Raw genomic sequence first — 24416 nt, forward strand, 5'->3', positions numbered from 1 at the left:
GACAATTCAGCTAATTTTCAAAATAAATGCTATAAGTCTACCTAGTCTACGAATTAAAAAAAAAATCCAAGTGGGTTAATTTTGTGCAAATTTCTGCAATCAACAGTCAACCCTTCAAATAAAAGTAACCATAAGGAATAAGGATGCGAAATAAGAAATCATCTAAGGGAATTCGACGAATGCAAAATATTGAAACTTCTCACCTGAACACTTCCATCCTTGGTGCGTTATCCCATGCAGCATTGATCCGCAATGATCACAAAATGTAGGCGTAATATACGTATGTAATTGCCATTTGTGCTTTGCTTGTTCTGCCTTTTGTTAAGAAATAACAAAAAAAATTGAAAAACAAAAAACTGTACTACCAAAAAACGAAAAAATAAAAACTAAGGTAAAAAATAAAAATATTAAATTAAGTTTTTTAAAAAAAGTTATACACACGCAAGAAATCAAAAATATTCATCGAAGCGAATTAGTGTCAAGTAGAAGCGTTTTTAGTACATTTAAAAAAAAAACAACAACAAAAATGAACACTTATTCAAGTAAAAAGGTTGATCAGTAAAGTAGGTATTAAGTAGACATAGAAGAATAGAATCGAGTTAATGTTAATAACACACAAGCATTATGAATACAAAAAATTGATTACTTTGCAATATCACGCAACATATTTTTTCATGCTTTGATTTCAATTATTAAATTTTTTGTTCATTTCATACGACATTCATTTAAATGTAATAAATAATTATGTAAGTACAATAAATAATGATCAACACCTTCATTCTCGTAGGTATGTTAAAATATAAAATATTTAACGACCTTGACCATTTTTCCCACTATCAAATGCAGAAAAAATTAATTAAGTAATTTCCATTGATCTAGCGTATTTTGCACCTATGATTTCTCACTTTGATTAGATTCTTAATTTAGCTAGGTAAGTATTTACTTTGATACATCCACCAGTCCCACCCCACTAATAAATGAAACTTCTTTAATACCAATGTTATTCGTGCCTCATGACTCATACTTAAGCCTCACAAGATATAGGCTACATTTTAATGTAGGTACATATTATGTACATGAATACTTAATTTGAAAACAGCAAGTTGAGAAGTGGCTTAATTAGCGAGAAATGAATTTCAAAAAATCATAATTTAATATTGTAGGTACATAAAGGCATATCTGCATAAATTTGAATTTTGAAACACTGAAAATCAATTTAATAAACTTTTCGTAGATGATGAAAAAATATCAAGATGCTGTGCATTGAAATAAAAATGCCTAAAGCACTTTGATCATATTAGCTCGACATATTAAACGAAGAAGAAAATTGAGCTACTAGTTTGCCCGAAAGTAAGAAAATTTAAATTAAAATAAATCTCGCAATATGACTCGTGAATATTGAATAAACATTACTTTAATTTTGGGAATAAAGTCCAAGTGGCTCGTGAATAAATGCTCTTTGCTACTTTGTGCGTAGCGATAACTCTAACTAACTATAAGGGATTGAGTTGAAATTCATAGGGTTTAATAATTAATTAGTAATTCTTTCCTCGACGCTATCTAATACACAGGTAGGTAAGGTATAAGTTACATCAAGTTATCTCCAACGTCCCTGTTACATTATTGAAATGTCTTGATTATTAATTTTTCAAAAATACGCTTTCGCAGCCATATAAAAAAATGCTGATTTTTCCAATATTTCGACTAGATTTCAGGTCAAAGGATATCACGGGATTTCACAGTTACGTAGAGCTGCTGAATTTTGAACGAATGCTTCCGTCCAATTTAATTCATTACTTTCACATGAGATTTATACTAGAATCTGCGTCGTGTAGAACGATATACCTTTACCTTTGTATTGTTACTCTTATCTCTAAGGGTTCAAAAAATTCTTTCGCAAAGGCCCGTAGTTCGGTGGAAACTTTTCTCACCGTCCTATTCTGCCTTGTTGAAGTACTTCTTGTCATTCCATTTTAAACTTTTAGGCTCAGTATTTCACAATGTCAAATAAGGCAGACATTTCAGGGTTTCAATACATTCTTTATATCTACTTACTGAAGGTATTTAGTAGCGCGATAATTTCAAGTTTTGCTTTAGGCCTATTCGTTTGTTTTCGTTTTTAAAAAAAGTACGATTCGCAAATAAACAAATTGGTTTTTTGAAAATGTTGATAATTCTTATACATCTTTACCGGAGAATTCGTTGCAATGCAAAATTTTTCATCGGATACCTTTTTTTTCTAAATTTGAATTGAAATACGTATAGCTATAGGTACGTACAGGTACACTCTTGCACTCTACTAAATAATTATTTCAGCATGACGCCTATACATACAAACTGCACGTGCAGACTTTATGATAAGTTGAACTTTTTGAAAAAGAGTTATTATTTCTAGTTTAGTTTTTGCTAAAATTAGCTATTTAGATGAGAATGACCGATTTTATTTTAAAATCAGACGACTTGGTAGTTGGGGTGCATTATCACTATTAACTATAGTAAAGCTTAAACTTCCAAAGAAACCATTATTTTCCTTCACACAGTTTTACAACACTTACAGTAAGTAAGCAAACAAAACAGTATTTGATCAAGAATTAACTAAGCGGATATAAGAAAATCCACACTGCAAATAATTGAAAAGTTGAAACCTTCAAACTCGACTGAAACGCATAAAAATTTTACGAAGGGTATTTTAAATCTCCTTAGTCCGCGTCGAGGCAAAAATTACCACCTCCATAGAAAAAATTGAGACGGTTCATTTATTCCTAAAAAAATTCATTGTCAACTAATAATCTCGATTTTTGAAATATCCGATCAAATTTGGCTAAAATATCTAGAAACATCATCAATTTTCATTCCAATTTGGAAATGCATAAAACATTCAATTTTTTGGGGGAAGTACTCTTATTTTGAAGTAAGTACAAAAACAGTTAACCACTCGTGGAAAATTCAGAATTTCAACAAACGTTTTTTGAACGTTGGCAAAACTTTGATGTTTTATATTTTTCATATTTGTACTACTATCACGAAAAGGTAACTTAAGCAAAAATAAAATGTTTATGAATTTTTGCAACATTTTTAGTTGATAAAGCGCAGGAATTTTTTTTTCGAATTTTCTATTAGGTGTAATTATGCCAGAAAACATATTTAAGCATAGGCAAATTTTTTCTGTATTGAGGCAAGAAAAAATTTTTATTCGTCATCTCTGTCAATAAAATGGTCAAGTAGGTATTTTGACATCACAAAAAAAATTTCTGAAATTTTTTACAGCAATTTTGTATACAGCCTACTCACAATCTTTAAAAATTATTTTCTCGAAAAATTTTCAATCTGTGCTTTTATACCTACTTTTATTTCAATTGTAAGTTTTTGAACTGATTTTTTTTGCATCATCAAAAATCAAAAGTCGCAACACGCTGATTTTAGCAACATGAGCAAAAATAGCCAATAGCCTTTGGAATGTAGAATAAAATTTAAAAAAAAAATTTGAACCGCAAAATTGATTAGAACCAGAGCCATAGGCATTTGAAATTTTAATTTGCCAGTCATTTTAAAAATTTTCAATTGCTCCTCCTGCCGTCAACAAAATTGTAGGAATCTCCAGTTTATTGCGCCATTCCTAATCGTTGTTACCTAATTTTTCAAACTACCCTCGTATCATTATTGAGCATATTCTTATGATAAAAATACCAAGCTTTCGCTCCTGTGTTTCAATTCAATTTTTTTTCAGAAATAATTTTCATTGATTTCAATAAAAACATTTTCATCATAAAACTTTCCAATTTTCAAAAATTTCGCCGGGTTTCAAAATTTGAAGATAATTCAAGAAGATGTAAGAAAATACTACTTATTATATCCATCTGGGGGAGGGAGTGCATTATCTGAGTAGTGAGTAGGGTGTTTCAAGACTCTGATATGGTTTTCAGTCCACTATCCAATAGAAAATTGAAAAATAAATTCATCCAAAACTACACACTTTAGTTCATTCCAAACAATTAAGAGACAATGGTACGTGAATGAATATAAACCCAATAAATAATTGAAATTGGACACATGAATGAAAATTAGATCATTTCAGCCCTCGGTTGTTCACTTGAGTAAGATATGTTCCAATACATCTTACATGCATATTATGGTCTATCCTGTGATCCGAGGATAAAATTCAAGATTCGATAAACGCGTTAGACGAAAACTAAGTTATTCTAAATATTTTAGCACTACATACCACGTAAGTCCTTAGAAAATAAGAGTTTCGTGAAATTACACACATAAGTAGTACTATAACGCGTTAAAGTGACGTGTAACGAGAAAATTACATCATTTAACCGCAGTACCAAGACCTACTGTATACTTATACTTATTCATATCACATGCGCAATCTAGCAACTTAAAAATTACGCATTAATTTTATAGTAAAAGAATATGCAAGATATGAGAAATAAGTCTACCTCACCGTACGACAACTTATTTTTTCTCGTAAGTATACGTATATAAGTAGCCTAATATATCATATAGTTTGCATGCACGTATTCAACACCACAACACGAAAGATCTACATACAATGATGCTAAACGATACATACACATACACGTTTCGGAAAATGAAAAAAATAAACAAATACTAATCAAACTGTCTTCATCGACGTTGACAGTCACAGGCTCAAGAAAAAATAAACACAAGTAGGCTACTACCGAAAAAAAATCCCTTCGTATACGCGCAACATGATTAAAATACTGGTACAGGAACTCAAATTGCAAAATAATGTCATTCCAGTAACATACACAAACATATAAGTTTAAGTATACGACGATATTATCTATGTATCTATGATAAATGTACGAATACGCATTTGAATAATTTTTACGTGCAAACTTGTGATAGTTAAAGGCCATTGGAGAAAGACAGAAAGAAAAAAAGAAAGTAAAAAAAAGAATAAATAAATCAATCAATTAATACAATCACAAAAATTGATAGGCTCAAGACAGAGAACAAAACGAGTTTACAGAGATTAGAAGAACAAAATAAAAAATTTCACGCCATCAAAAAATTACCCAATCTTTCATACTGTAACAACGCAGCCAAAAAAAAGAAGTGTTACTAAAAGAGAAAAATCATCACACATAAAAAAAAAGAAAGTTAAAAAGCAGGCACTCCATTCGTAAGGAAAATAGTGTAATTCAAAATGTAAAATCTTCAAGCGCATTTTTTGACCATGAACATTAGGAAAAGAAAAATCAAAAAAAAAAAAAAAACCAAATACATAAAATATCGAAATACGCGAGACCAGCGGCGCACGTATTTCGATAAGTGTATTGGCGTAATCACGCTGCAAAAGCGCGAGTAAAGTGAAAAGTAATTATAATAAAACGGAAAAAATTTCCCTACAGAGTAGTTGGAATGTTAGTGTCTAACCTTCACATTTCATGCCTTGGTGAATAACGCCATACAGCAGCGAGCCGCAATGGTCGCAGAAAGTAGGTGAACCGTATGTGTGAGATTTAAATCTGTGCTTCGTTCTAGAATCCTGTAGGGATACGTTAAACACAACAGGTCAAAAAGCTATTTCAAACCTAACCAAAACTTGAACACTTGACAAACACTTTAACCTATGTTAGATATCTAGATAAATCCAGAGAGAAAAAAACAGCACGATAATCACAAAATTGTACACGTACGATTTTCCGCGCCCTATTACAGCGTTTCTTAGCTAAAAATTAGTACAGTAGACAACTAACATAATTATTGATCATGTATTCGCCAAACAGTTGTCATAGTTTACTTTCATGAAATTACCAAGTTTTTTTTTTGATAGACTACATACAAAATGAATACAAAAAAAAACAGGTATAGATACAGGATAAATGATAAATACCTATATTGAACCGAGCAACGAGTTGAAAAAAATACATAAGTAGGTACTTGTAAATTGAAAGAACCTTAGAAGTAGGATCATTGGTAAAATACTTTAAAAGAGGGTTACTTCAATCCGTTTTAAAAATTTTTTGTGTAGTGGGCCTCATACATTAAGCCTGACGTGACACCAAACATGAACATTTTTAAAATTTTGAGTATTGTCTCTTTGCTCAAAATCTGAGTTTTTTTTTTGTCAAATTTTGAATGCATGTACAGTGGAAAAATGAGGCGGGAGGCTGAGAAACTGAAAATCAATACATTTTTAGAAAAACGTTTAAAGAGGTACTTGGGTACGGTAATTTAAATTATATGTATTATATTAGTTGAACAACAAGCTTTTCGCTAAGAGTTCAATATTTCTAAGAAATTTTTCATGAAGAATGTCATATTTTTATTGAGGAGAGGTTGGCCGGTATCTTACTGTGATAAGCATTCACCAACTAAAAAAAATATCATCTCGAAAATGATTTTCTTAAATTATAATTAAAAATATACTGGGTGTTCTGTAACCATGGTCCAGTGCAATAATTCGACTAACAACACTAGGTAAAATACACAACACACCACATAGCTGAATATTAAAAGGTGCACAAGAGAAATGTTTTCCGTTTTTCTATTTTAGCTCAGAAATTTTCAAACAGACTGTGAACATAATCTTTCACAGAACATTAAAGGTTCCATAAATTAGGTTTTATTCGTGTTATGTCTGATTTGAAATTGAAAGCGTTAAACCCCTTTTAAAATTTTGATCGGTTATACCTAGTTTCATCAGTTTCGAAAATTGAAATCAAGTTGAAAAGAACTTTTTTTTGTGTTTGTGGCACTTTTCATATTTTGCAACATGGCGTGATCGTATCTGCAATGTTGCAGTGTTTTCAGGTGAATTAGGTATTCGACGCCTGTTACAGATCACCCAGTGCCGAAAGAAGGCTAAAACAAACCTATTTCAAACAAAAAATTCTGGTTAGACAACTATTTCAAAATTTCAAAGCTAAAAGCAAAAAAAGAACATGGACTTTCTTAGCATTTTCTAAAATTTTGAAGTGGATTCGAATGTGCTTAAAAATTTTAAAGTGGGAGCATCCGAAAAAATTGAAAAAAATTTACTAATGAAAATTGAGCATAAATTCACATTATATTTTAGAAAAAGATTCGACTTTTTGTCATAAGCACTTGAAAAATGAAGGAAAAGTTGTTAAAAAAATCAGATTTTTACTACGCGTAATTTAAAATGATATTTCTCACGACAGGTTCAAGAAAGAAAAAATCTCATCGATTGATTACATTTTAAGCTAAAAATTGGCCTTTTTTCAAAATTTCTATAAAAATGACAATTTTTTACTTTTCGCATTCAGCAGCCTTCCTAATCACGCTACCACATTTTGAAAAAAATACATTCACATCAAAATCTACGATATAGAATGCAATCATTCGCCATGTTTCACTTACTACTATAATGTCCAACAGACAACAGTATACGAGTACATACGGCGTAGGGTATGCAAAAATATTAACACGTATTCAATATTCGTGGCTTCACAATTGAGCATACCAACGTTGGGCTTAATTTTATTTATTTTTTCCTACGATTGTCAACATGAAAAAGGTACAAATACATTGACGAAAGGCAGGTACTAAGTGCTAAAAAATTAATCAATTCTATTTCAAATCATTTTTCGATCGTTACACAGCAAAACTCATACGGTCCATACACAAGGTACCTGTACCTGTGCCTACTTATGCTATTTAAATACACAGTACATACATAGTTACACACACATAACATAACACACGACACAGAGGCAAACGGTAACACTTTTTGCGCCTAATTTTCAAAGCTTTTATAATATGTATTCAGTAAGTACTTATAATACTGTACGTATTTTTTCTTCTTTCTTTTCTTTTTCGTTATTTTTTTTTGTACACACGAAATTGTAAATTCTCTAGAGAATTCTTGTCTCGTAATACTTGACATTTATCTCGAACTAAAATGTATAGGAAATGACGTTCAACACGCACAATAAATGTTACAGCTTACAAATTGTATGTACGCATGTATTAGAATTTCCTTTACGTCGAATCGATATTACATTCATACAAATATACACAATGAGTTAAACGTAATAAATCAGCAACTTTTGCTTTGCGAAAATTCTAAATAAAACATAATACACAAGGTAAAATATTCCTTTGCGGTGTTATTCACCAAATTTCTGTATCCAGTTTATGAACAAAGCAACTATACCTATAACGTTATATGTATGAGTAAGCCTGTTTCCAAAGTACATATCAAAAATTGTACGTTTACGTATGCCGAAAAGATAATGCTGTTGAAATTTGTACATGGAGGTGTAGTTACTAGCTGGTAGGTAATATGCGACATGGAAGCATTAGTGTATATAGGTATACTTTACATTTAGTATTAAATAGATCCAATTTATCGGATTGTTTTCTTCCATTATCGATGTTATATTTCAGTTTTAAAAATAATATAATTGCCAGTATTAAGTACTTTGTGTTTCAAAGGTAATGGTTTTGTATTCGTTATCGGGAAAATCAAAATTTATAAAATATCTTTCATTACAAACAATGGCTTTACAATGCAAACGTTCGAATGGAACTAAAAACAAAAACCTCTTTGTAACATTGCCAATAGACTTGCAATTTTAAGATTTTCACAAAAATGTAATTATATACCTACTCACTACTTCTCATATCAAGGAGAGAGGGGAGAGGAAACGCCCATTGAATATAACGACTTTTTGCTTTCATAACGTATTCCAAATGATAACTTATGCCTACTTATTATTATGTTCCATAAAACTTGCTAAAATTCACAAAAATGAAATTTTGAAACTACAGTAAATTCCGCTTAAAAGAATAATCCGCTTAATGCGATCAAAATTGATTGGAATGGAACAGAACTCTTCTATCTTTTTATATGTATGTAGATGTACATAGAAAATTAAGTACGCTTATTGCAATAATTATGAATGTTGAATCAGTTTACATGTAATAGAATTAATAGGAACCGTAGTAGGTGGGATAGTTTTTAAAAAATATGTAATTAAAATTTTTCAATTTTTTTTGTAATGGTACCGAAAAACTTTCAAAGTATGTAGGTACTTAATGTTTTCAACAAAAAAAAATTGTCTGGTACAAATTTTCTGAAAAAAATCGATAGGAATTAGGAATGTTGGTAATTTGTTTTTGTTTTTTAAAGAAAACTCTACCGCATTCGTGTACTTCAATTCAAAGCATCAACTTGATTAACAAAAGGAATTTAAGAAGCCCACACGCCCACAGTGTAAATTCCAATAAAGAACGACAGGATTAAAAAATAATAAAATGATGTGAACTTGAAATTGAAAACATATTTCACAGAACTTGTACCAGATATTAAATTAACTTATCAAAAATACTTGTGTTTAAAAACTCAATCATTAAATAGAACAATTTTTTATATAAAAATGAAAAAAAAAAACAAAACAAAAACAACAACTGATAGGTAAGTACGTTGTATGAACTGTACATACAATCAAACATTTATTCATATGTCGAATACACATACACATACAAGGGATGATACTGAACTATATTTATAAATACCCATAAACTGTCAAAATGTAATTTTGGTACGATTGTAAATTAAATCATAATAGCTTCAAGGTGGGTATTTCGTCAAATATAATCTATTTAAAACGGTTTTAGTTTATTCAATTTATTTCAAAATACATAGCGTGCGTCCAATGAATTACAAACAAAAATTTCGCTTCAGCGCGAAAATACAACCAAAACAATATAGTCGGAAAATACAAAATAAACACCACGAGTAACAGAGCAAAAAAGTAATGTTCAAAAAGTGATGTTTGTTGTAACATTTTAACAAAACTCGAGAACTTGGGACAAATTTTTCGATTCAGCGTGAAGTTTTGTTCGTTTTTCCCTTGGTGTGAAACATTCTCATCGATAAAATAAAAAAGTATATGAATCGAAAACGTGGAAAAACTACATTTATCCACTGCTATAAATTAAAAGCTGTAACCAATTTTTTTATTTGTTTCCTACGTAAAATTTCTAGGTACTTGAAATGTTATTATTATCATCAACAATTAAACATGAAGAAATCATCAAGAATTACAATTTTTCCAACCTCAAAAATCGTATAAAGATGCCCATTTTGGAATCATTCAATGAAGTTGAGTGCTCCAATAAAATAAAACTATTTAGAGAAAAACTAACCCCACTCAACAGGTAGAATATTGCAAGCTCTATAATTTTCTTTATTTTTACTTCTCACGCAGGGCACTCACTTCTTTCTTAAACATTTTTTTTTTTTTTTTGTGATAGAAAAATATAATTTTTTTAAAACTTTTTCATTATGCCTATAAAAAATTTATTTTTTGTGGAACCTTTATTTATTTATTTATTTATTTATTTTTTTACTTAAGAACAATTTTTAGAGAAAGTTAAAGGTCCCACGGATTGAATTGTACTCGAAGTTTTTCAGCAAGATGCAACTTATACAGTGACAGCAACAAATTGTGATTTTTAGACCTTAAAATTTTCATACAGCACTAAATTTTTTGATTGGACAGTCGCTCATTTTATGGCAGCTTTACTTCATATTAAGAAAAAGACATGCGATCTTCATCCAGCAGTCGGTCAGCATGTTTATTAAAATAAGATTGCTTAATATTCGCCAAGAGAAATATTTTCAAGGGAAACAAAAACGTTTCAAAATCAAAAATTGCTCAATTTTTAAACGCTTCAAACTATGTACCAGGAGCGGTTTAAATCCAAACAGTCCTTCTTTATGAAACACCATCACCACATTTTTTCAGGAGGATTTTCCAGCCATTTGAATTTTTCATTTCGTCGCATGTGTTTAATAACATCAGTACTTATTTACCATAGTAAAAATACAGCAAAATATCCATCTACTTCATACAAGTAACGTGTAATAAACAAATGTACTTATATTATGAGTACCTATAGGTACATTAATCAATTACCTACCCATTAATTAAATTATGTTATTTGCAAGTTACGTAAACGAAGCGATTCCTTTTACAACTCATTTCATACACCCATTAATTTATATTGTGCAGCATAAACCATGTAAAATTGGTAAATTTTTTATCGTTCACGCTCAACGATAAAATTACTATTAATACCATTATTAGTAGACTAACAATAAGATAATTTTATTGTAAAAACCCTATACACACATTCATAGAGCAAACTTTTCACTACTACACCTATACATTCCCTGCTTTTTAACATTTACTACCTATAGGCATCTACTTAATGAAAATTCATATCCCATAACCCTTTAATTATTTTCGGACCAATTTCAATAAAATTATAGTAGTTAATAACCAATGGTACATACTACAAAGAATGAGAAAATGGATACTTACGTCGGAATCTGGTCCTTTGTCAGCACCAGGACAAGTAAAGGAAACATACTCATGGCAACGTTTATGTACTACGAAACTGCAAACTGAAAAAATGATAAAATACGTGTAATTAATTTTCTGTCACTTGAACTCGTATAAAAATTCATTTAAGATTAAGTAAATTTTTCAGTCAAGCGAACAGCAGAAAAAATTGAGAAACGAAATGAAAATATTCCATCAAATTTTGAACAAATAGAGAAATCGAAAGCCAAAACTCGAATTAATAAAATATGCGTTTAGAGAAGCAGAACAATGGTACATATTCCACATTCAGTTTTCATCGCGAAGAAATAAACTCGCAAATTATAAATAAAACCTTAACATAATCGCATTGAATATTTCAATGAGAAAGTCTCTTGAAATTTTACTACGACAAAACAAATTTGTAATTTAATTTCAAGTAATAATATGAAAACGAATTCGTAAGATATCTCATTTTGCAAATGAAAATTCCAACAATTGGAATCCAAATGAAAGAAAAGCCAAGATGAAAATTGTATTTTTTATGTCTTTTTTCAATCACCCATTCCGCTCATAGTAAGGTTATTAAACTCGTATATTTCGTTATCGTCGCGTTTTGGTTTTTTGTTTCGAACGTACGATTTGATCTTTTAACGAATACTGATAGATAATGCCGTCATCTTATGTACCAGACCTTTAGCCGGTACCCGAACTTCGCTCCGGATGGAAAAATTTACGAATTTGTTCACGTAAGGAAAACCCTTCTAAAACGTCGATAGAATAAGAATATTAATTCACCATTATTTCGAAATGGAATGACAATTTTTGTTGGTTGAAATTACTCATACGCCCTTCTCGAAAGCATCTCATTTTTTCGCTCGACTAATGCTATAGGCTATTCGATTATTTATAATTTAAAGAATTTTGATTCATAATCTTCCATAAATAGATCCTCTAAAGGGTCCTGTTCCACTAACATTGGATAATCTATTGATCCTGGCAAAATCCTCAAATGCACTGACTCAAATCACATGAGTAAAAGAGCGTGTAAATAAGCTGCGACAGACTGAAAGTAGAATTCTGCTAAGTTGCCTTTGTTTTACCAATTGTGACAAGAAAATCCGGCCAAAACAGCGAGCCTATTATACCCTTTTTATTCTTCAAGTGAAGTTCACTGAAAAAAAAACAACACCGTTGTTTGCTGCAGATACTCTCGATTTTACAGTATCGGTAAAAATGGTAATAAATGAGACATTCATCGAGCCGTAAAAGCGTAGGTATAATGTGACGTTTGAAATATGGTCACAATCTGATGCGAAATTCGAGTAAGCGGATTAACCTACATAAAGTAGTTTTTCTTCGTCGTTATCTCGTGCTCCATTACAAGGTCAACACCGAAAAAAAAAACCATTTACAGGTAGTTTATATACGTATATACCTATGTACTACCGTAAATATCAAAGTTTTAGCCGCCTGGCTGTTTCAGCAGGTTGATTATAGGGAAATACGACAATGAATAATGCACAGTCAATTCGAGTGAATACGGTTAACATACAATGAATGAATTTCTCGTATGCTCGTTATAATTGAAGCGAGCTAATACATATGTAGTTGAACTATTCACGAATGGTTATACAAACGACTGGAGAGATGAATTGAGTCATCAAGAAACCAAGGATTTCCCCAGTGAGGTCTCGGGATGATTTGGTTCTCACAACACACATTCCGGATTTTTTCTATGGTAAGATCCTGGATACTAATTGTTATAATATGTGTATTTCTTTCATAGAATAAACAAATTAAAAATTATTCAAGACTCTACTGTACCTACTTTAAATGTTACGTATTTTGTTATGAAAGGAGGGAGGCATTTAATTACATTTTTTTTGTTGCGGAAACGAAATTCTGAACATTTTCAATTTTGTGCCATCTCTGTGGTTTTTCCAAACTGATCTCGGAGGCGATTTCAGGGAAAAATTGAACGTGAAAGAACTAATATGTACATAGTACAAGGTGCCTACACGTAAACTCTATCTCTGCAACAAGTTGGATTATAATATACACCACTTTAAAGAACATCTTGTAAAAGAAATAGCGCTCGAAATTGAGAAAATTTGATCCCTTCAAATCATTAAGTCAACAAACCTAATATTTTCACTGGCGTTGTCTGAAGCTCACCAAAGCCTTAAACTATAGTCTGTTCCAAATAAGAAACGCAAACTGACAACCCGCAACACACGACGAGGCGTGATGTTCGGGGAACTGGCGGGGAGGTGAACAATATTACACAGCAATGAAAAGCAAACCGGTTATTAATTTCGTTGGTTTAGCGTAGTGCTCAACCTTGCTTGTTCATGTGGACCCTATGTTTTTGCGCCTAGAAAAGTTTGCGTTTCTTATTTGGAACAGAGTATATTATTTTGCAGTAGATCGAAGGTTGTGAACTATACGACCCAAGCATACGATTAGAAAACGAAAAGAAATAAAGAAGTCGACGGGTAAAATTGACATGTAGGTACGTACGTAGAGTACATCGGTACCAGATAGGTAGATATGTGTAGCAAAAGACACTAAATATTTACCTAATAACCACACCAGAGTGTTTTTAAAAATTAATAATTAGTGTAGAAAAAAATTCAAGTTGCCACTACTAAAGAATTTCCGTTCGTATGAATAGGTGGCGCAGGGGCTCATATACTTAACAATTAGGAAATCTGCCATTGGCTATAAGGATCATTTATCGCGCAGTTGTGACGGCCGCTTGTCACACGTTTCCTCGTTCGAAATTCGTTTCCATGTCGCCAATTCTATTCGCGATGATTTTCTCTTTCATTTTTATTGTAATATTTTGACGCGCGAGTGTCAACCGCTTGGTTGAGTTGAAATTCCTCACTGTTTTGTTATACTTTTCAGTCATTTAACGTATTTTCAGCGCCTATATACCGACTAACCTATTACGACACCAGACAACTCGGCGACGATGAAAAAAGCATTAATTCTGCCATCTCTTCAACACACCCACCGTCATGATTTTATCCGCAAACGCGTAGCATTTAATATACTGTTGCGAATCATTAGCACTGAAAATCAACCCGTAAAACTTCTTGACAAACGTTTGCTTCAGAGCGAGTATATTTTTGTGTTTTCTTCCTCATCTCGAACATATCTTATCAATTCGTCGATTAATCTTGCTGCTTTTCGCTGCCAGCGTTTTTCATAAATAATTAAAATCGCGCGATCGCGGAGCGTTAATTTTTCTTAACAAAATATTGCTAATTTGACTTCAGCCAAACACTCGCGGCTTCGTTTTATTTCAAGTGCAAATAATTAAAACTCCCAACGCGAACTTGAAAGCAAAAAACTTACAAAATTAGATAAATTTTGCTTTTTGCTACGCCTCATAACGCACCAAACCAATCTGCAGAAAAACTCTCGCTATATAGGTATTTTCTATACCTACTCGTATTTTACGTAATGTACGTACTTACATCGGATCGTTTTTTTTTTCATACTCGTTGCATTGATTTTTTTTTATTTCTACTTTAATTCATATCATTTTAATAGCGAAAGAAGGCGTAATATAAAAACCATGCGGTAGTTTTACAATTTCGTAGATATTCTGCAAACGTGACGAACATGATAAATACAAATGAGCCTATTTTAAGTTCACTCGTAAGTACATCAGACATAAATTTGTCCCTAAATCTTATCCTTTCCTGCAATACTGGAATTATTTTTCCCGAACGTGACTGATTTACAGGAAAAAAGAGCTCAACAATGATTATTTCGCAAAAGTTTAATCGCTCGATTCAATTTTTATTTAAAAAAATACGCTTATCTTCAAATTTCACGCAGCTTTCGTTGAATAGAATTTTGAATTTTTAAACGTGTGATGATTTCAATTTCAACATTTTTTCACTCGCACGTACGATTTTTATTTGCAAGTGGGTAAAATATAGGTACTCGTATGTAGATTATTTCAACAATAAACATCAGGTTGTTCCTCTCTATAATCGTATTTTGAACGACTGATTTTTTTTCTTGGAATTATGGCTCTACTCCCAAGTCTCATTTCTCAGCATTTTTTCCAACAAAATTTCAGCTAATCAGCGTATTAAGTTTAATAATCTCTCGAGGTGATCTATATCTGTAGAAGAAAAATACTCTAATTTGGCTGAAATTTGGCATAGGTACTGAAAATTCATGTCACCAACACCACAGAACCAAATTTTCAGCTGCCGAAATTGATTACAGCGCTTTCTAAACCGATTCCATGTGTGCTGGAGAAAAACTCATTTCTGCTGCAGGCTCCAGATCGTCTCGAAAATGGTAGCAATCGATTCGAAGGGTCGATTTTAGGGTATATGCGAAGTTTTGGACAGTTTTCTCCAGAGATATGCGCTACTAGAATTTTTTGAAAATATGAAATAATTATTCAACTGGTTAAAAAAATACATTCGTCACCTCGTCATCTCAGATTCGTAATTTAACCGCCCAAATCGATTGAGAATATGAAACTTATATAGGTACTTAGTAAGATTAAAATTTCAGCTGACGAAGTTAATTACAGCACTTTCTGGAGCGATTCTAGTGTGCTAGAGAAAAATTAATTCCCGCAGGCGGCTCCAGATCGTCTCTAAAATGGTCGCAATCATTTCGGGAGGTCGACTTTAGCATCCAAACCAAATATTTCAGATTTTTATCTCGTGGTTTACCTTTTAAAGAAAACCTTGTCAGTAAATAATGGACTATTTCGGCCATTTTCAAAAATTTGCCAAAATTCGAAAAATCAACTTCCGCAGCTAAAAGTTTGGTTCTATGATGTGCATGACAAGAACTTTCAATAGGTATGTCAAATTTCAGCCAAATCAAAGGTGAAAAATTAACGACGTTTCCTTGTAAGATACCCACATATAAAATTGTTGGATTCCAAGCCAAAAAGAAGTAAGACGTACCCAGTACCCCAATATTTGAAAACAAAGGAATGGAAATACTTGTAAATATTCAAAATGTCTACCAGATTACAAAACAAAATTTTAGACTTTTTTCGGCAAAAAAACTGTTCAACTATGATGTGGCAGGACTTCCATTTTTCTCCTTCAAAAAACGTTTTAATTTCACATGCATAAGGAGCTGTTATATGCCATGAGCTTCTTTTCATTTTTTTCATATTAGGTACCTACTTGATTTAGGAGAAATTATAAAACAAGAGATTATTTCTTCATAAACCTCAAGAACTAGAGGGGAGGAGAGAGAATAACAGATGTGTACGGGTACCATCAAGACCTAGGTAAGTAGTAAGTACTGAGTACATGAAATTCGCACACAACCAAAAAAGTGAACAAACTATAGTTAATATGAATCCAGGTATCTTTCAAAAAGTACATTCTTTTCAAATTAATGACTAATCGTACCTAAATAGGCACCTCTTACTAAACAACGAATTTGAAAAAAACAACAATCAACTTTTCTTAGCAAATTCATAAAATATTAACAATATCAGACGAATTACGAACACAAAAGCGTTTTTGAAAAGGGAAGTCAGCAGCTCAACAGCTTCCAAACAATACGTCGGTAGAATTAAAAAGAAGAAAGAAGTTTGCAAACGACAATGTAATTAACCTAGTCTAGATTAAAAACGGGTCAAAGCTAACTTTCAACTGTTGCTTCGGCGGCTAAATTAAAATTTTTTTTGTGCTTCGTGTGTGCGTCAACTGTATAACACGAATCAATTAAACTTAGGTATATTAGGTGATACGTCTAGGCAATTTGCGAATACATTGTCGTTAATGATAATACTTTGCAAATAAAGGCCAGACACGAATTTGATAATTCATTGAAGAGATTATCTAACTTGATGATCTCACTATAATTAATCGAAACATCGTGAATTTGGTGCATCGTTCAACTAATTAACAGTTAGGTATTAGTTATTCAAAAAGATTTCGTTAGAAAAGAGTGTTTTTTTCCCAATATGAATAAAAATAGATGCGAATACCTAAATAATGTATAGGTAAGGTACCTAGATAAATGAATAAATAATGAAATCATAACTAATGTTCGGGCAAAATGTGAATAAAAACAGTTATTTCGTTTAAAAAATAACAACCACCGCAACACAAAACAAAACAAACAAAAATTTCTCCATATTTCTAAACTTTTTCACCCTACAAAATAGCAGGAAAATCCCGTATACGAAACTTGAAGCGAGGGAGAGGTCAACAGTTTATCCCCTCCCCTCGGATCAGCACCAAAAGTGAAAACTCAATATTTCAAAAAAGAAAAAAACCACTGTATTAAGTTCTTTTAAAGAACACGAATGAATAGAATACATGTACAACCTACCCTGTGGTCGATTTTAATAAATTTATCGAAGTGTGAAATTATCAAGATTGATGTGTACAATAACGCAGAGAATTAAACGTACTCTATACGTCAACAGCTTCGATAATTCTTCGCTTGAAAAAATAACGGGTCGTAGCGGCCCGTACACTTCTCATGCGCATATACGTACGCAGTAGGGTGAAATTTTTGGCCGAATTTTCTTCAAAAAAAGTAGCGGTATTGTTGCATTATATTGATTAAAAAATGAGGCTGGGGTTTAGTGTTCTATAAAACTGGTTTTCATATTTTCTGTTCAAATCGCAAGTATCATACACAGACAGGCTGACCAGACATTGAGTAGTCAAACTGAAAATTCGAGCACAATGATCATGCAATCTATCTTGAAAATTGAAGGGGCACACGTAAATTCGCGATAATTGACCATGAGAATTTAATATGCGGCAAGTAGTATAACTGTAAGTCAAAAATTGAATAAATTGAGCTTTTGCTTTGATTGAAAATTAAAGGAGGCACGGAGTCGAGATTTGAATAAAAAAACGACGATTTAAAAATCGTTACCGCGAAGGCAATTCCGTGTATGTCCATAAAAAAAATCAATTTTGCGTTTGACTGATAAGGCTCTGGCGTGTCTGGAACAGTTTGGGAAATACTGATCAGACATCAGTTAGTTTCCTACATCTTCTGGTGTTCAGTTTTGCTACACCCAGATGAAAATTTTCCATTTCCAGGCACGCTAGAGCCTTATCAGTGACACGCCCAATTGATTTGTTTAATGGACCTACACGAAGTTGCCTTTAAGGTAACGAGATGATCAAGTTCACAGACAAATACAGTACGTAGGTAGATACGCTAATAATACATTATTCAACTAGGAAAATCGTTTATTTTAGGTAATGCTTAAAGCGAATGACAGAAAAATAAGTTATGAATTTCCTTGGCTCATTTTTTATTTATACTTACCTAGCTTTTTTTCAAAATCTATTCGCAGCTTTTTCAGGCTGAAAGCTGAGAAAAACACACCCAATCAAAGTTTACAAACTTCTTGTTTTTCGTTTCGATGCAATTACTACCCACTTCTGCAGTCTAAAATTCATTTAAACCTTTTTTCTTCAAATGGTGTGTGCTTCTTCAACTTTAGAGACCGGCAAAACCTTCAGCAAACATTTTTTTCTCGTAATGCTCAACATACAATACAAATGTTTGATTCGGGCATCTAAAAAGTCACTCAGAAAGAATTTAACCCTTTGGAGGTTCTGTAGGTTTCCATATTGAGGAAACAAAATTACTTTAATGGGTATAATTCGTAGATTACTCTGCCCAATTGACCAAATCACAAAAAAGTTGAGCTTTCAAAGAAAAATTCCGTTGAAAAATGAAAGTTTTGAAAAAACAGAAATCCTTCATTTCCAACAAAACAAATGGTACTCTGCACACACACGTTGCATTAAACGTTACTCGATAATTCGTAATAACTCAATGCAGAACTTTGATTGGCGAAATCAAAATGAGACAACACTTAAATTTGACACCAAAATTTTTCTAATTTGTAAATTTTAAAATTCACAATGACGGATTTTCCACGGGAAAAAATATGTTTTGTACAACAGAAGATCCATTTTTCCAAAAACTAACAGAAGTCAACTGGGTTTCAGATAATTCTAAAATCTACAGTTGAGTATTTTCAGCCGATTCAAGGACTGATTTACTGCAACTAATTGTAAAAGAAAAAAAACTAGTTTTTTCGCATTTTATTTCGAAAATTCTTACTTCGAAAGTCACTGAAAATATTTCTATGAAACTGAAATTTGGAATAAATAATTATTGAAATTGAAGTATGTTCGAGATTGTGCGTTAAAATTACCCCAAAAAAAGTTCAGCCCCCCACGTGCCCCTGCAGTGAAACTGTGCCCCCCACCCCCCACCCCAAAGTAGGGTCATTTTGGGGGAAACGTTGTTTTTTTGAATTTAAAAGTACTTACGAGTACAGTAGACTCCCGATTATCCGCCCTAATTGGGGCTGAAGGTCTGGCGGATAACGAAAATGGCGGATAATCCAAAATAACGTTTTCAGGGAAATTCGTTTCGTTTGGGTAAAATTTTTTAAAAAACTTTCCAGCTAAAAAACGAAAAAAACATGATTTTTTAGAAAAAATTTGAGAAAATGGGCAGAAATGGGAAAAATATACATTGAAACGAGTAAAAAGAACAAAATATGCTGAAATATGCGCTAAAAACAGCCAAAATATGCAAATATGTGTGCATCCGCCCTCAGTAGGTCGGATAACCCGGAGGGAAGGGCGGATGAAATTGGGTCGGATAAGCCGAAGGGCGGATAATCGAATGGCGGATAATCGGGAGTCTACTGTATTCAAATTGTAGTAAAACACAGTGAGGGACGATAAAGGTTAGCTCTTCAGACCATTACGCCCTTGTTTCTTCTTATTTTCAAAACATTTAGTTTTTACTTTGTTGGTCTACGTCTATTAGTTTAAGGTGGTACTCTAAATATAAACCCTTCTTGAAAACAGCAACTTTGAGAAAATTCGGCTTAGAAAGCTTCGCTGCTATGCTTTTTTTCATTTGAAACGTGTCGTTTCATGTACCGGTCATTAAAAGCAGAAAAAGTTTTTCCGCGTAGTTGGTAGATACGCGTATATTACGGCGAAAGACTAATCATTGAATTTTTTCCCTGTGGAAATGGAAAACGATAATGAACTTTTTAAAAGAACGGTTTTCCGGTAATTTTCCAACACAGCAACTTTTTCTGTTTCGAATGTAAACTGACGTTTTTGCAAATCTGAGAAGATATGAAAATTTAATTTAGAAAACCTCTTAACGAAATTGAAATTTAAACAACGAAAATTCGTAACTAAATGAGCCCGTTGGCAAACACTTTAAAAGCTATATTTCGCGTTGAAGAAAACCGAATAAGTACCTGTAAGACGGTCAAGAAAAGGCTAATTTTTAGTTTTTTAGAACCAAATTGAAATGAAAAAGTAGATAAGCATAAGACTATACATAGTAAGTAGGTACGATGAACTTTGCTGTGAGACGAGTCATCACATGTGAAATATAACAGTGACTATACATTTTACCTTCTACATCTACGAATGCTGCAGAAAAGCGAACCAGTGCTGCAAAATCACATTTTTTTTAGCCAAACAATTCTTTGATTCGGCGAATTTTCACTGTTTTTTTTTTTTTTTTTTTTTTTTTAACAAAGATTTTGGGACGTATTTTGGGACACTCGACACTCCTTGCACCTACTCGAAAGCACTCTTATGAGGTCAAAATTATTTGCTGATAAAGGAATATCGCGAGGTGTTTGCTTTCGATATAAACGGGATCGCAATTTTTAGAAAAAGCACTATCTGAAATCCTTAACTTATAGCCAATATTCATTTTCCAATTTTCGGAAAATTTTTGAAAAACAAAAATTGACTATTTTTAGCGATGCAGACAACAACTAATTTAGGATCGAAATGCATCAAAATGGACCAAGTAAACATTTATATTTCGGAGAATTGATACGAATATCACGATACGAGTAGAAATTTTACTTAATTATTACATATTTCTTTTAATTATGATTCATAGGTAATTATGATTAGGTATTATCAAACGGAATATCCTTTTTAATACTTTTTTTTTTCAACAAAAGAATACCTAATATGTATTTTAGAAACAATAATTTCGGAATTCATCATGTTGAAAAAAAGAGAATTGATTTCACCATGCTTCCCATGTGTCAGTTTCTATTGAAAAACAAAATTGTTTGGGTTGGGACACTGCTTAAAGTCAACTTCTCGAGTTGAATTCTTCAGAATCCTGATTTTTAGCCAATATGAACTGTTCAACTATAAAGATAAGGTGCGATAAAATTATGAAAAAAAAATCTACCAATAATGTACGTATAAATAGAGAGCAACTCCAACTTAGTTACACATACTAACACTGAAAAATTAGTACCTCAAAAAGATACGTTAAAATTTTGAACGTTGCAAATTGTAAGTATAACATCTCACACTCCTCAATCAGAGGCTTACAGTTTCAAAAATTCACCACTGGAAAAATATGAATTCCTACTGTTTTTATTCTAATGAAAATCAATTTGAAGAATTAATAAAATGAAGGAACATTCGAAAAACATCGTTAAAAAATCAGATCACTCAAGTGATCAACTGTCTACGCAAAAGTATGAAACCTTGAAAAGTACCTACACCTACATATAATATGTACATACATAATACAATATACATATGTACAATACAACGTACGAATATGTAAAAAAGTTTTGCTTTCTGAATCAAAATGTCCAAAATTTATTATTAATTCATCAGCCAACGTACAATTCAATCTAGTTTTCACACATTCAATTTCAATGTAAGTACTTAAAAGAATAATGAAATCAAACGAAACTTTTACAGCTGTCTGCAGGTTGCTAAAAGTTTTATTATTAGTTTTTTCTTACCTTTTTTTTTCTTTTTTAAAATCTGAAAAACTCGTTTTAATAATTTTTAAATGTCGGAAGCATGATCTCTTTTTCATTCTACATTTTAAAAAGGTCTATAACCACAACCAACCACGTTTTTCCGCTACCTAACGAATTTTTTACGAGAAATACGAGAAAAAAAAAGAAAACACGTACTTTGTAGTACCCTACATAATCTTCTTACAAAAAGGAAAAAATTAACAATCAACAACTCCCTTATAAAATATGACGTGAATAAAAATTTCTCCTAATAGAATTGCAAAAAAAAAATCATAATTATTTACAATAAGTAATTCGCTCGAATTAAAACGTTGATTTGATTAGAAAAAAATGCAAATTTATTCGTACCCATTCATATAATTCCCACAGTGGAGTATCGGTCGAGTTTGGCTAAATGTTTGCGGCTTTAAGCCTATTTCAACGTCAGGTATATGCGTAAATTTATCAATTAAATAAATCACGTTCATATCTCAATTATAAATGGAAATGAGGAAAAATGCCGCAGCAGTTCCACAGCTAAATACATCAAGATCCTCAACATTGTTGTCGGGAAATTGTAAATGCGTGGCAGTGGCGTTCACCAATATTAATAGCGAATGTTAATTAAGTCTTCGGGCATAAAGTCGGAATGTATGTGCTATGTTATTTTGGTCGAAATGACAAAGATCATAATTTATCACAGCACGTCGTCGTTCTATACTCGTTTCATATATCATACTATGTGGTTTTTCCATCCGTTCTTCAGAAATAACGATGATATGGTTTCAAAAAAAAAAAAAAAAAAAAAAAAATGAGACAGAAAAAGGGGAAAAGAAATGCGCGATACATTATACGAGGGTTATTACTGGTCAAAGCTAAAGCTACTTTGTTCGGTGAATAAACAGTAACTATTCCTTACCTATGTACGAGTTATACGAGTATCAATACATGATGAACATCAATAACAATAGCAAAATAACTTTATAGGTTTCTTCAACATTTATTTCATCGAAATCGAAATGTTCTTGAAACCAAAAATGATTTTTTCTAATTAACGTATTTTAAAACTCTTAAGAAACTCGCAAACGTCTCAAGTTGAACGTCGGCGAATAGACTTCCTTCGCCATTTAAAACATACGAGTAAGTATGTACTTCACATATTTATATTTTTCTTTCGTAGAAATAAAAAATGAATGATACCGCCGAGTGAAAATAATGAAATTTCTCAAGCAATATACAAATTCATCGATTATAAGAAACGAATACATTCACTTATCCCTGCTCAGAAATTTATGTACATTAAAAAACGCCTCATTTTTGCCAAAAGTTATAAAAGATGAATTGAGTAGAAATTTTCGTGCGCAAATATGCAAATTAGAAATTACGTTTCGGCACTAATACGCGTTTGTTGTTTTTAAAATCGGAAAGAGAAAAGAAATAAAACGACATTAATTAAGTACTTTGCCTTAGTCCAAGTCTACCCCCGTTTATGGGACAGACGTTAAGGTCTGCAAAAGAAAACAAAGTACACACTTAATCGAAAATAACGAGCGAAATGCAACAGAAACAATAAACGAACAAAAACTCAAGAAACTTTTAGATTATTAACTATCAAAAGTTTGGAAAAGTTGTAAAAGCAGCTGAAAACTAAAGACAAACGAAATTATACTACGCTTGTCAAATAACAAACCGGAATAAAAGCGAATTTCCAAAACACTCGACGATTTTTTAGCAGATTTTCTTTACCTTTCTCCCCGTAAAAATTTCAGGCGTTTCGAATTACAAAAACCCTTAAGTATTTGCTTAAATATTATTGTTTTCATTTGTAACGAACGATACTGAATAAAAATTAACCTGTTAAATAATATGGGTAAGTTTGTATAAGTATAAGTAGGTAGACACACATTTAAGGATGAAAATATTTAAACGACTTCTTTTGGCTTAAAAAACAATTAATACGATACGTATGAGATATTTAAGTGCATTATTATAGTACATTTATGACCATCATCTCAATTCTAAATCTTTTAAACGTGGGCTAATGAAGTCTTGTCATATCTTTAATGAGGAAAAAGAAAAATGAAATAAGAAATTTGATTAAGAACATGTCAAAAAAAAGTTTTTTCTCTGTAAGTACTCAGTAGGTAGATAAACCTACACTCCCATCAAATGGGTTCTTGAAAATGCTGTAAATCAAGCCACAACCCAACCTCGTCTCTTTATAAAGGTCAAGAGCAGACAGTCCCAGTTGGACATGAGTACCTACT

The 24416-nt window shown here is 31.9% G+C and overlaps 1 protein-coding gene across 4 annotated transcripts in view; it reads right to left on the reverse strand.

The window, feature by feature from the left end:
* The window catches only part of Pkc53E (Protein C kinase 53E), a 104869-nt gene that overhangs the window by 46163 nt on the left and 34290 nt on the right, over positions 1-24416 (reverse strand). For 2 of the 4 annotated variants that reach the window (XM_065356992.1, XM_065356990.1), the window contains exons 3-4: positions 11334-11416; positions 5410-5521 (exon numbers count right to left, since the gene is read on the reverse strand). In XM_065356992.1, the coding sequence (XP_065213064.1) occupies positions 5410-5521; positions 11334-11416 (195 nt within the window). Of the gene's footprint in view, positions 1-203; positions 316-5409; positions 5522-11333; positions 11417-24416 lie in introns of all 4 variants that reach the window. The other 2 variants (XM_065356991.1, XM_065356989.1) reach the window with 1 other exon arrangement.

The sequence above is a fragment of the Planococcus citri genome, chromosome 3, assembly GCF_950023065.1.
Source record: "Planococcus citri chromosome 3, ihPlaCitr1.1, whole genome shotgun sequence".
In the NCBI taxonomy this organism is placed as follows: Eukaryota; Metazoa; Arthropoda; class Insecta; order Hemiptera; family Pseudococcidae; genus Planococcus; species Planococcus citri.